Raw genomic sequence first — 15,967 nt, forward strand, 5'->3', positions numbered from 1 at the left:
ACGGATCGGCAGCGTTTCTAAACTTCTCCGTTTTGGGTCTCCGTTTTTGCCGTTTTAGTGTGGACGGGAGGTGCAAACGTAGCAAAAGGTCTCCGTTTTTAAACGAAAACGCAGTAGTGTGGACGGGGCCTAAGGAGAGAAGAGCAACAATACTCCTCGCTCGCACTAACTCTATTCCTCTCCCTTTTTGCACTCCCGCTTCTCATTACACTACACGATCCTCTCTCTGAGGATTCAACACCAAAAATATGTAAAAATAAAATACATTGAATCTTAAACAAAAGAAACTTCACACTATCAACTCCGACTCACTCAGGTCCTGTTAGCCGTATATATTTTTAAACTATGCTAGATGAAGTTAAAACATGGAGACACAAATATTAAGCAAAAAAATGTTAACTCATATATTGACGTGGTGGTGATGAACAATTTACTACCAAGTCAAATTGCGTTTGTTACCTTTTACTACCTTTCCAGGGCCTTAATTTGGTAGATTTGGTAAAATGGTAAAATTTTGGTAGATTCTTTTTACTACCTTTTACTACCCGCGGACACCCTGAAAATACTGCTGTTTACACTATGTTGTAGATAAGGTTGCGTCAAATATTGTGGTTGTTTATGATTCTTAAATTTAACCCTCCTCAGTTGGAGTTTATATACGAGGAGATTTCAAAAGCCGCACGACTTTGATTCATTCAAATGAACCGATTGGAAAAACAAATCGTTTGCTGTTCGGACATCCCTACAATACATTATATAAAAGTTTACACAAATACACTTAATGTTTCTCTGTTAGTATAAATAAGGGTGGACTTATTCAGACATTATGCATTAATAACAGTGCTGGAGTGTTTATTTTTATTCACCTATCAAAAGACGCACCATTCTTACCTCAGGAAGAAGGTCCTCTCCATGGGTTGGGGGAACTGCAGCACCCCCTGTTGACAGAGAATTTTAAATTATATGACTTGAAATAAAGTTTTTAGTTTTTCAGCAGGTTTTTAATTTTCCAACTTTATTCATAAAATTGTTCGAAATATAATTTCGTTTTTCGTTTGTAATTTTGAGAAATAAATATATTTCAAAAGTCGGACTACGCTACAATTATAATATTCAAACGAAAATCTCACCTAATGCTTTAAACATAGGCTACAGAGAGTTCTATCTGGTATAATTAAAGATGAAAAATAACTACTCAAATTTGGTAATTTTTGTTGAATGAACATATGATCTAAGTTTTATGTGTATTGTATCCAATCAATTAAGAAAAGGGTTAGAGTTTTGAAAAATGTGCATTTTGATCATTGGTTGTGAGTTTTGTGTCTACACTCAAAAAAATGCTGGGTTAAAAACAACCCAATTTGGGTTATTTGGCAACCCAGCGCTGGGTAAATATTGGACAGAACACATGCTGGGTTATTTTGACCCAGCAGGTTGGGTTTTATAACATTAACCCATTTGCTGGGTTGTTTTTTAGTCAGTGCTGGGTCAAACATGCTGGGTCAAACAACCCCATGTTACAGGTTATTAATTTTAGATAAGAAAAATACTAAACAAAAATAAAAAAATTATATGAATAACAATAATAACATGACTGTTTATTGATTCAATTAAAGTGTTTATTCCAGGAAATTAATATAATCATAAATAAATAAATACAATTTTAAATAAATAATAAATAAGTTCATGTTTAATCAACAATTAGTCATCTGCAGCATAAACTTAGGTCCAGAAAAATCATTTGTGCTAAAATGTTGGTATGTTAAAAGATTATAAAATGGTAAGATTCTCAAAATTCAAAACAAACAATGTATATTCATTGCAATCATTTAGTCCTGTGTAGCAAAATAAAAACACAAAAACTCTATAAACTGTAAAATAGCCTATAGCTAAAGATTCTCTTCACAAAAAAATACATTAAAAAAACCCATAAGTACATTGCAATTAATTTAAATAAGCAATCAATTAGTCTTGTGCAGCAAAAATGGGAGGCACATAAAAACTCTGCGTATAAACTGTATAAAATAGCTAAAGATTCTCTTCACACAAAAAATTACAATAAAATAAAACATATTTACATACATTGCAATTAATTTAAATAAGCAATCAATTAGTCTTGTGCAGCAAAAATGGGAGACACGTGAAAACTCTGCGTATAAACTGTATAAAATAGCTAAAGATTCTCTTCACACAAAATTTTTTAAATAAAACATTTACATACATTGCAATTAATTTAAATAAGCAATCAATTAGTCCTGTGCAGCAAATATGGGAGGCACATAAAAACTCTGTTATAAACTGTATAAAATAGCTAAAGATTCTCTTTACACAAAAATTTACAATAAAATAAAACATATTTACATACATTACAATTCACTTAAATAAGCAATCAATTAGTCCTGTGCAGCAAAAATGGGAGACACGTGAAAACGGTATACTTGAATTTTCCAGGCAGTGTTTTCACACTAAGTTAAAGATTAAAAATAGCTAAAGGATCTCTTCACAAAAATTTTAAACAAAAAAGAAAGAAAAATTTACATATATTGCTCAATTCAATTAATGGCTATCATTTAATCCTCTGCAGCAAAAATGGAGGCCCGCAAAAACCGTATGCTTGAATTTTCTGTCCCAGGCATTCCATACACTACCTGCTGCAAAAATTCCCAAACAGGGGCACATTGTTTTGGATAGTGAAGGTCAAAGCAATAAAATGACTTGAAACAAACATCCACAGCCTTGAGGAGAGTCACCTGTTCCAGAGCTTGCCCATTCACCACCAAAAAAAACTGTCCAGCCAGTCCAAGCTCCAAGACAAAGGGGAAGGGTTTCGCTTCTCTCTGCCTTTCCAGGTAAAGAACCATGTTGGTTCCAGACTAAATGAGGGAATGACAATATCAGACATAGATAATTATTTAAAAGTGTGTCTTAGGTTTTCATAAGAGCAGTCTTAAATCAGTTAAATAACGTCTTAAATAGGGCTGTGCGATATGACGATATATATCGGTTGGACGATATAAAAAGCCTATCGTTTCATATTATGCCATATCGTTTATATCGTGGTGTCACATTGTTTACGGCAAAAATTTGGATGACTGCAATCTTTCACGCCACCATGGGGATGCAGGCAGAAACGTGAATAACAGCATGAATGAAGGGGTGACAGAACCGGGTGTTTCCGAGCAGGAGAAGAACCAGCCAGAACAAACCGAGGAGCTCGTTCCTAAACGATGGTTTGGTTAACTTTCTATTTGTTGTATTGACCATTTTAGGGTGGTTTGGATAAATAAACGCCAGTCTCAAATAGAGGCCTGGTCTGTTTTTTAGTTTCGGTTTGTATTTAATCTTCTAAAACCCGTCAGATCGTCTGTTTAAACCAGTTCTGTGGTGCAGATTGCGCGCATCTGGACGGAGTTGTTCGCGCAAGCAGAGTTAGCGGAGGCCGGAGAGAGAATGAGATCGTTTTACAGGGTATAGCCTTCATTCTTTCTTGTTGATGTGTTTCGGGCAACAAGTTCATAAGGCTCGATGGATATTACCAGTAATGTATTGTTCAGCCCATGGCTGTCACATCGTTTCATTTTTTTTAATTCTGCCAATAATCTAAAAGCTAAGGTTATATTAAATGTACAATTATCGTTATGTATATACTGACTTCACCCTGTGCTGCAACCAGGGCCTGAAATTAACACCCGACCACCTGCCAAATGCGGGTGAATTTTGCTATTGGCGGGTAACACTGTCAATCTACCTGCCACATTGGCGGGTAGCCAATGAGAATTGAGTGATTCATTAGGGTTTTTTTTTACGTTTTCGTTTTCATTTTCATTGCGTTGGACCTTAGCTATAATGTGGCGGCACATTACTGGGGTAAAAAGGCCAGCTGAAACAAGCAACCAACAAAAAGATGAGGATGAGTCAAAGAAAAGTAAAAGAAGACATTTTAATACAAAGTGGTCAATTGGCGACAACGGCAAGGTTCGTGAGCGGCTGATTTATGACAGCGACTGTTGTTTCGTAACGTTCATACGATCAGAAAGAAGATGAGGCCCTTTTCTGACTACGTTTGGATGTGCCAGTATTGAACTGTTGGTGAGATGGGATGAGATAATGTAACGCTGACGTAGGCTCCAGAACAATGACAGTTGCACAGATGTGTGCATGTGCAACTGTAGTACATGTTGGGAGTTGGGAACCGGTGAGAAAATGTCCGGTACCCGGTAACTTTACCAGTAATAATATTAATTTAGTTCTGCTTAACGGTTCCTGAACGCTGTAACTAAAAGCTGTCAGGACCTAGCTGTCTACGTGACTAAATCAGCCATCAACACAGCCGCGGGTGATTTGTTTAACGTTACATACGAGCTGCGGTAGGTCTATAGATCTGTTGTGCGTGTGTGTGTCAAAATCAATGAATAAAAAGATTTTTTTTAAATGTATATTCTAAGAGTTATTATTACTTATATTGATTTCGTTAATAACTTGACAGCACTTAAATGTGTACAAGTTAAAGAACAATATTGTGAAATTCCCGTTTTTCACCTATGAAAATGAGGCAAAAAAAAAAAAAAAAAGGCTGGTAAAAAGTCTCTGTGGCAGGTGAATTTTGATATCCACCTGCCACAGTGGCTGGTGGTCAAAAAAGTTAACTTCAGGCCCTGGCTGCAACATACATTTAGTTGTACATTCATTTACAGAAATCAGCTGGTTGAATTTAAATTGATGCTGTTATCGGATTTTCAGGTGATATTCCCAATTCATTCAGTTAACGGACGCTCTGAGGTAAAGTGTTCAGACTGCAGACTAAGCAACGATTGTATTTAATTGTACAGTACTATCATAACATAGTACAGACATGATCTTAATTCCATAATGTCCTTAAACATAACAATTTGCTGGCCATAAACTGACAGCACGCGTCCGGTGTGCGATACCTCGAGTTGCCATAGACACGGCGCGCGCGCTTCTCGTCCGGTGAGCGACCCCCTTTAGACATAATAAAGTAGGCTAGGCTAATTCTTAGATTAACGGATTTGTTAAACACATTTATAAATAAAACGTAATCTTCGTTATCTCTAGGCCTACACTAAATGAAAGGCCTGTCTCATAGACGCCTGCCTCAAATACAAGCCGGTGCAGATCGGCGATTTGGGAAAATAAAAGCCCGGGCTATTATTTGAAGTTTTACAGTATATCGTGATATATATCGTTATCGGGATATGAGATGACTTCTATCGTGATATGAGATTTTGGTCATATCGCCCAGCCCTAGTCTTAAATTAACTTAAAGAGTTGTGAGAAAATGAAATGCGTGTCAGATCCAAGCAGCAATAATAGCGATTATGATTAAAACGATTTATCGTGCAGCCCTACAAACAAGTGTAAAGAAATGAGCCTGCTCTGTTGTCCCCTGTTGTTTTACTTACAGGTTGTACATCAATGAATGAGTTTCTTGCTTCTTGAATAGTTGGCCGAAAGGTTTTGTGGCCAATCTTGTACACAGGCGGGGGAAGAATGACAGGCAAGATTTTAAGTGCTAGTATGCCTTTGGAATCTAAGTAGAAATAAATGGCAAATTAGAAAAAGGGCAATTCATGACCCCTTTAAATGCAATAATTTCTTCTGTTTTTAATTTAATATTTCTCCTAACCTGCAGACATGTTGTCTAAATTATTGAGGACATCCATCTGTCGTCCATCTCTTTTAGCAAAGGCCAGGATCTTGTCAGCAAAGACAGGCAACCATGATAAGCACATTTTGTCTGCAGCATCAGGGTGAAGTATACTGAAGTCCTGAGATATCTGTTTTTGGGAGGAAAAAAAGTCATTTATATTTTTGTCTTTTTTTTTTTTTAATTGCTGCATGTGAGGCTAGCATTTTATCATAATTAATGTTAATTAATTATAAATAAAAATAATATCCTTCAAACCAATGGGAGAGGAAGAGAGTTAAGAAGATATTGAGTTTACATTATATTTACCATGCCTGGGGTGTCCATGAGACGAGGGAACTCTGATAAAACTTCAGATATTGGCTTGGAGCCATTCTCACGAATCCAATGAGCCCTAAAAAGAGCAGTTTCTTTCATATACTGCTCCACTTGGTCCTGTGGTCTGGTATTGTTTTTTAGCCATTCTTTCAGTTGAACTGCCCTCTCAGGAGACAAAATTGAAGCTGTTGAAAGGTAGATAAAATATAAAGTCATACTGGTAAACTAACATCAGCACATGTAATTCTTGATAAAGTATATAAACAGCATATTCTAATCTAGGGCATTTCAGGGCCAGTTTTATAGTGAGGCTGCCCTCTGACCATGGAGAAAGGTTTGCTACATTTTAATTGGATGAAATAAACCAAATCCCAGACCCAAATCCCTTGTCATTAGTGTATAATGTCAGCATTTGATTTTCTATATTTTTTTTCCAACCATGTTAACAAGTTAGAGCAGTTGTTCTTAAACAGTGAGTGAGTTCCAGTCTTCTTGCTCTTGATTCGCATTAATGGCTCAATCGTTTATTAGACGCTGCCCCTTTAAGACGAGTGCAGATCTAATAAGTGACTGATGCACCATCATTTTCTCCCAACTGTTTACGTCCATGTAAGACAAACTGTGTTTCAGTGAATCTCAGAGCTGGTCATTTTTATATTTTATGTATATTTGATAGTTTAGATGCGCACATGAAGCCCAAAGTTAAGTATACTTTTCTTGTCTCGTTGCAGTTAATTTCGGAGCGCGCGTCGCCTTGTGAACAGCGTCTCTTGGCAGATTTTTGTGCGTTTAATAACTCTTTTAATGATTAAACGCGTCCGCAATTTAGCATCAGTAGAGTCTGCATTTTACAACAATCACGATCGTGCTGATTCTGACAGTACGTTTGGGTTTTAGGAAGAAATGACAGCGCATCGCTGTGAAGGGAAGGAAGTTGCTAGACAGAATGAGTTGTAATGGTTTCATCTCAAATATCTTTTTTTCTAATCTTTCAAAGCCGAAATCTAAAATAAAATTAGAATAATATCCCAGATCTAAAGTTTAACCACGTTTGAATGTTTAGTTCTGTCCTCATTGTTAGGCTACTCATTAAGCAGGGCTGTGTGTTGTGCGCGCTGTGGCTACGCGTGAGATCGCTCTCTCTCTCTTCTGGACTGCGAATAGCAAAATTGCATCACAGACAAATGGTTTAATACTATCATATATAGAAATGGCTGAAATTCAGCCCCGGGGCCCGTTTAATACCGGGTTTCGGTACCAAGCGCGAACAGTGAATGAAACGAAGCGAATGTACAAGCCATAGTGTGACATGCGTAAACCAATGGCGTAAACAATCATAGATGACGATGACGCCGCACGGGTTTTTATTTAAACGAAAGAATGTAGCCTACGTTTGTATGTAGGCATAAGCAACTTTCACAATACTAACTAAAATATAATTAATATTATATTATAATTTGTATTAGTTGTTTGAAGAGTAAAAAAAAAATCAGTCGGTCTTAACGCAAGTTACAACCGGCAAGTCGGTCGGACTAAAAGGGAAAAAAAATAAAAATAATTGGGTCGGTCCTAAATTGACAGGGTCGGTCGGGTTACGGCAAACAAGAATATTTTTAAGGATGGCCTCAATGATGATTAAACTTTGCAATTAAAGTCAACTGTATGCTGATTTGTAGCGAAAAAGAAAAACTTTAGTGCTTTGTGTGAAGATTACGACATAAGAAATTTTATTACCTGGAATAACAGTCGACCTCTTCTCACAGATAAAAGCCACAGAAGATGGTGTTCTTAATCGGCGCATTCTTTTCCTAATATTGCGAAGGCGCTCCTCAAGAAATCCTGTGGAAGGTCTGTGCCTTTGCCCCGGGCTGAACCATGCCTCCTGAAAGATGATGTTATTGAGTTATGTATTAAATTTTAAATTTGATTATCTCAAACACAAGACTGCTTCATGAGTGAGCACAAATAATTCCAATAGTAGACACACACTGCAAAACATACACAATCATATGGGTATAGACATGATTGGTTGAAGACCAGAATAACTCGGCCGGACAGGAAAGTTTAGTGACTGCGAATAAAGTAAGATGCATATACTCACATAGCCATTGCCTTCAGGGTCACGCAGACAGGAAAATGTCTCTACTAAAGAGATGGCCATTGCTTTTTTGGTCTCTGTTGATGGTCTGCATTGATTGTCAAATATGAAAGGAAAGCTTGTTATTTTCAATTTGAAAGTTTCATACAGTTAAAAAAGAAAAGCCACTACTCACGTTTCGCCATATTTCTCAATAAGATGAGCAACAATAATTCGCACCATTGCACGCCTTTGCTGGGTGGTAATTGTATTACTCTCTAGGCTCTCCACAATAGAGGGTCCATGTGGGGCTTTCATCAGTACTGCACGGATATCCTGGGGTACATAGCAGAGTTGACTTTTTGATTGCAAATAGTATATTTCATGTTATTTTACAAGACGACTGTCATATCTAATTCAAATTAGTTTTAGAAACATACATGCGTATCATCTGGAACAAGCTGAAGAACAAATGTTGGCTGTGTATTTTCAGGTGAAGTGCATCCAAATGTTGAGACTGTATTTTCAGGAGAAGTGCTTGGCTGCGTATTTTCAGGAGCAATGCTAGAGTGTGGTGGGATACTATTCTACAAAATGAATAAAAAAAAAAAAAAAAACTGTTTAAGCAAATATATGGTTTTCAAACAGTTTTCTACATACTGTACATTAAAAACTAGGGCTGCACGATACAGTATATTGTTTTAGAATCGTTATGTCAAGTATAGGAACTTAATATTCAACAATACTTTTGATCTGTCATGGACACCATTATATGAGAACTAAACTGAGCTGGACGATGACATCACAGTTTTCTCCAGAATGGCTATATAGATTAATGAACTGAATTAATAACTTTTGATAAATGAATCAACACTGAACTTTCTATTGTATTTACCTCTGCTTGTAATTTGTTTATTATTTTCTATGCAGATGAACTCCCCTTCAAAATTACCCCAATTATCCTAGAATGATTAATTCTTTACAAATAGAGCTATTCAGATCATCTGGTGAAATTGTTTTCATATCGCAAAATATATAGCAGAAAACCAAAATATTGCATTGTCCTTTTTTTTTTTCAATATCGTGCAGCCCTATTAAAAAAAACACTACATTGTACTATAGCACAAGAGTACATTAAAACTGAATTAAAACATATTTCACTTTGCATTTTTTCCACTCACTCAACTGCCAAGCCTGAATTGTGCAAACATTCTATGCCAAAGCTGTACAGGTCCTGACCACTGTCTCCATATCTGGTTTGTGAAGAAGGCTCCTGTTTCTAAGAACTGTATGCATGCTTGGAGCCAGATAATGATGAAGCTTGCCTGATCTCTCCCCTAACTAAGTAACACTGAATACTAAAAAAGTTCATTTTGATTTGACTGTTTCAAACAAAAAATGAATTCCATTGTTTTCAGATAATTAAAACACCCTGTATCGGAGAGATACATAGAAACAATCGTCCTTTTTTCTGAATGACTGAACAGCATGGAGGGGATGATGATCAGTGAGGTCAGTGACATCAATACACGTGAATACATGAGTGTATTGCACAGCATAGGCAAACAAATGCCTTTCAAATCCAACAGTTTCAAACTTTTGAATCACAAATTTCAGTTTGGAGTCAAAAGCCAAACAGTGTCTTATATGTCCAAACTGGGGGTCACCACTTGAACAGTAAGACACAAAAAGTGTCATACCTGGCCTATATGTGGTTCCTTTAAATTTCACCCAGGCTGGTACATACATTTCTGTGTGGGCTGGAACATTTTCCAAGCCTCCTTGGATATCATGACATCTCTCAAGGTCTGCAAGAATAGTGCTGTGACCTGGGCCCACTTCAATGGGGTGATCAAAGACATTTCCAGAAAAGAAATTGTAACACAGCATTACTTGATGTCTAATGGCCATAGTTTTACAGATATTCTTGAAGTTGCATGTGACATGGCTTATGCGTTTAAAGAAGTTATGCTTTGCTTCAAACCGCATAGTCCAATACTGCATCAATGGCCCAAGCTGTCTTATGGCTCTTGGATAATGCAACATAAAAGTGGTGTTTAGGTTTTAGATGTTGCTGTGGGTACAACTCAAGGAACATAGTATGATGTTCCTCTATGAGCCACTTCAAGTAGATCGTACTTTCAACAGTGAGAGATACTGAAAAAATCAATTCCAAGCAGGAAAGGAGGAGAAGCAGTAGCTGCCAGAACCTATTTGACTCTGGAACTAGATCTCCCATCATTAGAGGCAGCAGTCTCAAAAAGCACCACATCTGTGCTGCTGTCTGTTTCATGGTCCCATCTTCTTTACGCAGGTAATTCTTTGTAATCAGAGAAGGCTTGTTGTGGGCATCACTGAAGCCGTAATCAAAGCTGGTGATCCTGCAATTTAATGTATCTAATTTGAAGTGTCCTTCCTCAATCAGTGAGTTTATGATCAATTTCATTTCATCGCATTAATGCCATAGGTTTTGGCGTCATCAGTTTTGTAGACTGCCAGCAGAAAAAGGGAGGATAAGCTGGAAAGCAGCTCTTTCGGTAAACATTTGATGGCAAAATACATAAACCCTACTTTGTGGACAGATGTCTTTGAGCCAAGTGGATTCACAGTCTCTACATCATCAATATAAATAAGGAGAGGAATAGAGACCTCCTGAGAGAACAGGGCATGGTTTTGGCAGAGCTCACCATCACAAAAGTCTTGCAGGAGACCATTAGTGCTCTTCTGCCATGCAACAACCTTGGACATGATGCCTGGTAGTTCAAGTATCTTTTTCAGGAGTGGTCTAAGTGGAATGCGCTGAAACGTGTCACTCTTTGAAATTTGTTTTACTGTACCACTGCTGGAATCTATGTGCTGAACATAGGAAATCCCAGGGAAAGTCTCCTCTATTGGCTGAATAAAGTTTCCAGACTGCATAAAATATTTCATTTGCCTATATTCAGTCTCTAGACCTTTGAAAGGCTCAGATGCTGCCTGGAATTGATGGTTCAATTCCTGTGCCTCTATGCTTTTGTCCTGCCCAAGAGCCTTAAGGAAAGACATAGTTCTATCCTGAAGCTTGGAGACTATATCTGACAACAGACTTGAGGTTTCTTGCACTGTAAAATTTACTGCAGAAAAAGTCTGTGAAGACTTTGATTTGAGTTTTGCCAGGAAAAGAGCTACCCTATCTGTCATATCCTCTTCCTCCAAATCATCCATGTCACTGACCCCACCAATGTCAGACTCTTCCATGCATGAATGCTCTTGAGCATCCAGTGCCTCAAATGTTGAAATGGGTGCTTGGTCAGCATTACATCTAGATGCATTGTTAGTCTCATTGTGGGCATTATTGTGTTGAAATAAGTGCCTTCTGTACGACCTCATATAAAAAAAAGTCCTCCGACAACCATGCTGATTGCATTCAAAATGTGTGGAAGCACTGTTAATACTGTGGACTGCTCTTAAGTGGGTAAAAAACTGTTTCAAGTCAGCTATGATAGCTTGGCATCGAAAACACCTATAATGCATTATAGACTTACAAATTTCAGTTCTTTGAAATGTTTTAAAAATTTTAACCGCACGCCAATTTTGGGGATGAGTGTTGCAATTGTGTTCTCATCCAGCAACAGGAAACTGTCATCATCTATCTGCTCATCTAAAAGGAAGATAACACAAACAAACAAGGCTATCTATGAAATTACACTGACATTGACTAGGCACAGAAGTGGTATCCTATGCCAGCTCTACAATATAAGTGATTTAAATTCACCCTACAGGGTTTGACACTAAGCCTTGTCATGTGCTTGTACTTTGGACAAGTAAATTGCCCATTCATGTTTTTTATCTTATTGTGAATGGTGTAGCAAACTTGGTTAAGTGGTAGGGCTGGCACTGGATGCAACTGTGAAAAAAGATTACCTACAAAGAAAGGGAATTTGAAATTCAAAATTGTTCATCACATATTTACCTGCAAATTTTTCAATAAGGCACTCAAGATTCCAGTTGATGAGTTTTTGTTGAACAAAACTGTCCATTGCTGTAAAAGAACAGAAGGAAACATCTGATTAGTAATATCTTTACAAAGTTAGCTGACAGTGCTAACAAGTCTTATACCTGATTTTAAATTTTATTTTTGTGCTGGCTCCCGTTTTTTTTGAGCTGGCTTTTTTTTATATAAATCTTTTTAATGAATCATTACTTAATTAAAAAATAAAATAAATAAATAGACAAAATGATTTTTAACAGCTTAATTAACAGAAGAATTAAACAGAAGAAATGTTAATTTTGTGGATAATTCAAAAATATTTTATAAAATCACCTGCAGATATTTCATAGAATATTTTTTATTAATTCCAATGTATTAGTCTATTCGTATAACGATCGCCTGAGAGCATTGCGCCCATTGACTTATTTGATTGCAGTTTCAAGATAGTAAAAATAATATATACATGTTAATTTATTAATGTTTATTATATGATCATCATAATTATTTTAATGATTGTGTACCAAATTGCATGACAAACCAAAATAATAAATTGTATTGTTTATTACATAAGCCTGGTTTCTCCTAAGGTTTTTTTTTTCCTGTCACCTGATGGAGTTTGGGTTCCTTGCCACTGTTGCCTCTGGCTTGCTTAGTTGGGGGCACTTAATATATTCAACAATATTATTATTGATTTGATTGCACTGACAATATCAGATGAGAACTGAACTGAATTACTTTTTCAGAGCTGCTTTAAGACCAAATTGAACTACAGTAACTACTTCATAATTTATTATCTTTACACAGTTTTTTTAACGTAACTGAAGCAACACTGAACTGACTTCAGCTGAATAATGACAGTTTTTGATGAGAATTGTACTGAGCTGGACGATGACATCACTTTCTGGCTCTGCAGAGCTGCTTTATAGCCAAATTGAACTAAGGCGCACGCACCCAAACACAGTGAACATACTGCAACATAATAAAATATTTTATGTAAAGCTACCTTACGAAAATGACTAACAAAAACAGATGAATAATAGGTAGACTTACAGCTTCTTTAGCATATGCAGCCACTAGCCAGTGACGTTATACTGCATCCAACACCGCCGAGTCAGTTTCAAGTACAAGAAACCCGCAAAATTTCTGGAGATAAAACACCAACAACTGTATTTAGACATTGTGACTGTTATAAGTGGAATAACTGATGACAGACCGTGTAAAAATAATGAATGTTATGTGTACCGTTAGCCAGTAAGTTAAGTTAGCCTAACGGTCGCTAGTTCGACAGACGCAAAAAATAGAGCATTCGTGTTAAATAATGTTGTAAGGGTCCGTCGTCAATAATTCATAGTTAATTTCAACAACTTATTATTAACTTTCTGACTTAGTTGACTACTTAACGTTAGGATAGTTTTTAAAAAACAGTGTTACTCACCTTTACACTCGCTCCTGCTTGAACCTCTCGTCCTCCTGTTGAGTGTTGACGTTGTGATTTGAAAAGTTGAGGACAAAAGCGCGCGAGGAGGTAAGCGCTGGGTCAAAGATTCCGAAACAAACCCAAATGCTGGGTCATTGTCAGCTGATTACGAAGAAAATAACCCAGCAACATAGCAAAAATGCTCAACCCAGCATTTGGGTTTAAAAATAACCCAGCATTTTTTAGAACTCTATAGAGTTGTGAAAAATGACATCAAGGTTCTGAAAATAGTAACAAAGTGATTGTAAAAAACTGTAACAAGATTTAGAATAACGTTTCCAACTTTGACAATATAATTATACTATAACTCAGCTATAAATATAAAAAACACTAACAAATATGTTTGCCTATGTAAAATATATAGAAGGCGGGTGTAAGGAAATCGTCCCTATATCTGACTAATGCTTTCCTTCCTGCAAAAAGGCTGTCTCCCTCCACACTCAAAGTTTATGTTGCCGCTACATTTACAAGTTAATTTTAAAATGCAAAGTATTGAAAGCTCTGTAAACACTTGCATTTAACAAAATTATTAGTGTGTCTAATTGTGTAAACAAAAGTTTTTCCCATACTTGTAGTCTTCACACATACTTGAACACGTGGGCAAAATACAGTAAATACATCATGCAAGTAGACAAGTGTTCAAGGGCACAGACCGCAAGTGTGTGTTTGAACACAAGAGAGGAAGCTGTGAGAATAACAAAGACGAGCTTTTGTGGTATAAAAGTATATAAATGTTTATTTTGTTATAAATGTCCGCTGGTTTGTCTAGATCAGACTCTTATTCCTCGGCTGGATCGTGTCGAGACTCTGAAGCTGCACTGAAACTCACATCTGGACCTTCGACCCTTTGGACCCCATTGAAGTCACTATTAGGAGAAACACCTGGAGTGTGTTCCTCAAAAACCTTCATTTCTTTTCCACCGAAGAAAGAAACACATGAACATCGTGGATGACGTGGGGGAGAGTAAACTATCAGGAAATTATAATTATGAAGTGAACTACTCCTTTTAAAAAGAAAAGGCAACCAATAAAAATGTCAAAAATATTGTAAACATTCATAATATAACACAAACTATGGCAGCATTAGTGATACTAACACAACACTGCTAGTCAGAAATAATCTTTATTACAATGTCATCCAGTCTTACAGAAGATGTGTGGAAGGCACTAGAGTGGTTTGAATCATCGTTGACGTAAAACTCGTTCCCCTGAGCATTATTATATCAGCTAATATCGTACAGTTAGACGAGCTCAATCCATGAGGATCTGCATTAGTGGAGGTGTGAGTAGATCAAACAGCTCATTATCAAACACATACAACAGTCCCGATCGCTTACTACAGTACACATAGGAACTTAGACCATCAAAAATCTCCCTCATAATATCAAAAATATTGCTTTTTTTATATTACACATATTACAGATAAGCAATAACAGCTACTGTCACCGGTCCAGTAAGGCAGTGCAATGTTCAATAAATTAATACTTCATTTAAAACAGTGTTTTTACATCAGATAATACAGGAGAAAATTATTTAAGTTTTTGAAAATAATAACCTTAACGCACAGGCTGGTCTCTGCCGTGTCCTTCAGACGTCACAGTGAGGAAAGAGCACCGTAACACTGGCGTCCATCACAGGTCAAAGGTCAAACACGCCTGAGCCGTGATCGCAGGAGTTCAGCATCACTTCAGATCTCAGAGTCGTGTCGTGGTTTTCTTCACTCTCCCTCGTGTTGTTATTCTCTCCGCTGAACAGATGATCACTGTTTTTGATCATCATCATCTCGAGTTACTGTTGCACATTAAAGACCCGCGGTCGTTCACTCACAACACTGAGTGAATTATTCATTTCTGTGGGAACTAATGCAGAATGCTTCATTCAACTAAATTATATTAGACAAAAAAACACATAACTGATTCAAAGGCATTCAATGGGGAACAACACTGTGAAACACAGTCTGAAACCAGCAGTTCTTCTGTTGCTCGCTCGGATTTAAAGATGCTTTTCTCCGTGTTCATCTGTGTTCAGTGTGTGATGTTGCTGTTTGAGGATGAGAAAGCTCCAGTTCGTCTCTATATCAGTGTCAGTGTTTCTGAACTCCTGAAACGCCTCCATTGTATCTTGAGTGTCTTCCGGGAACGAACACGTCACAATATTCCTCATTATAATAATTAATGTGCAGAATAAAGGGGCGGGGCCTGGTTGAGTTAGTTAGTAGTGTGTTAAACTGGTGGTTATGGTAAGGGGCGGGACATTTCCCAAACACACTCGACCAATCACAACACACTGCTCCAGCCGACCAATCAGAGCACAGTGTGCTTTTCAGAAGGAGGGGCTTCATAGAGACAGGAACTAATCAGGAGTGTGTTTCCCGTACAACACCGTAACTCGCTGCTTCACTACTATAGTGTCACGGTTCATGAATTCGCTGTCTCCTTCTCGTCTCATGTTGTGCGT

At 37.2% G+C, this 15,967-nt stretch overlaps 1 protein-coding gene across 1 annotated transcript; it reads right to left on the reverse strand.

Annotated features, from left to right (window-relative positions):
* Nucleotides 1-2,565: 2,565 nt before the first annotated feature.
* On the reverse strand, nucleotides 2,566-13,496 carry LOC130082154 (uncharacterized). Its single transcript, XM_056246941.1, has 11 exons — nucleotides 13,469-13,496; nucleotides 12,016-12,084; nucleotides 11,588-11,703; nucleotides 8,504-8,650; nucleotides 8,260-8,399; nucleotides 8,088-8,172; nucleotides 7,721-7,868; nucleotides 5,978-6,171; nucleotides 5,648-5,798; nucleotides 5,424-5,551; nucleotides 2,566-2,873 (listed from the first exon to the last, which is right to left on the reverse strand). The coding sequence occupies exons 2-11, from the start codon at nucleotides 12,080-12,082 to the stop codon at nucleotides 2,571-2,573; spliced, it is 1,479 nt and encodes a 492-aa protein (XP_056102916.1). The 5' UTR covers nucleotides 12,083-12,084; nucleotides 13,469-13,496; the 3' UTR covers nucleotides 2,566-2,570.
* Between the last annotated feature and the right edge of the window lie 2,471 nt (nucleotides 13,497-15,967).

Source organism: Rhinichthys klamathensis, unplaced genomic scaffold (assembly GCF_029890125.1).
Source record: "Rhinichthys klamathensis goyatoka isolate OS25496 unplaced genomic scaffold, OSU_Roscu_1.1 h1tg000040l_1, whole genome shotgun sequence".
NCBI classification, from domain to species: Eukaryota; Metazoa; Chordata; class Actinopteri; order Cypriniformes; family Leuciscidae; genus Rhinichthys; species Rhinichthys klamathensis.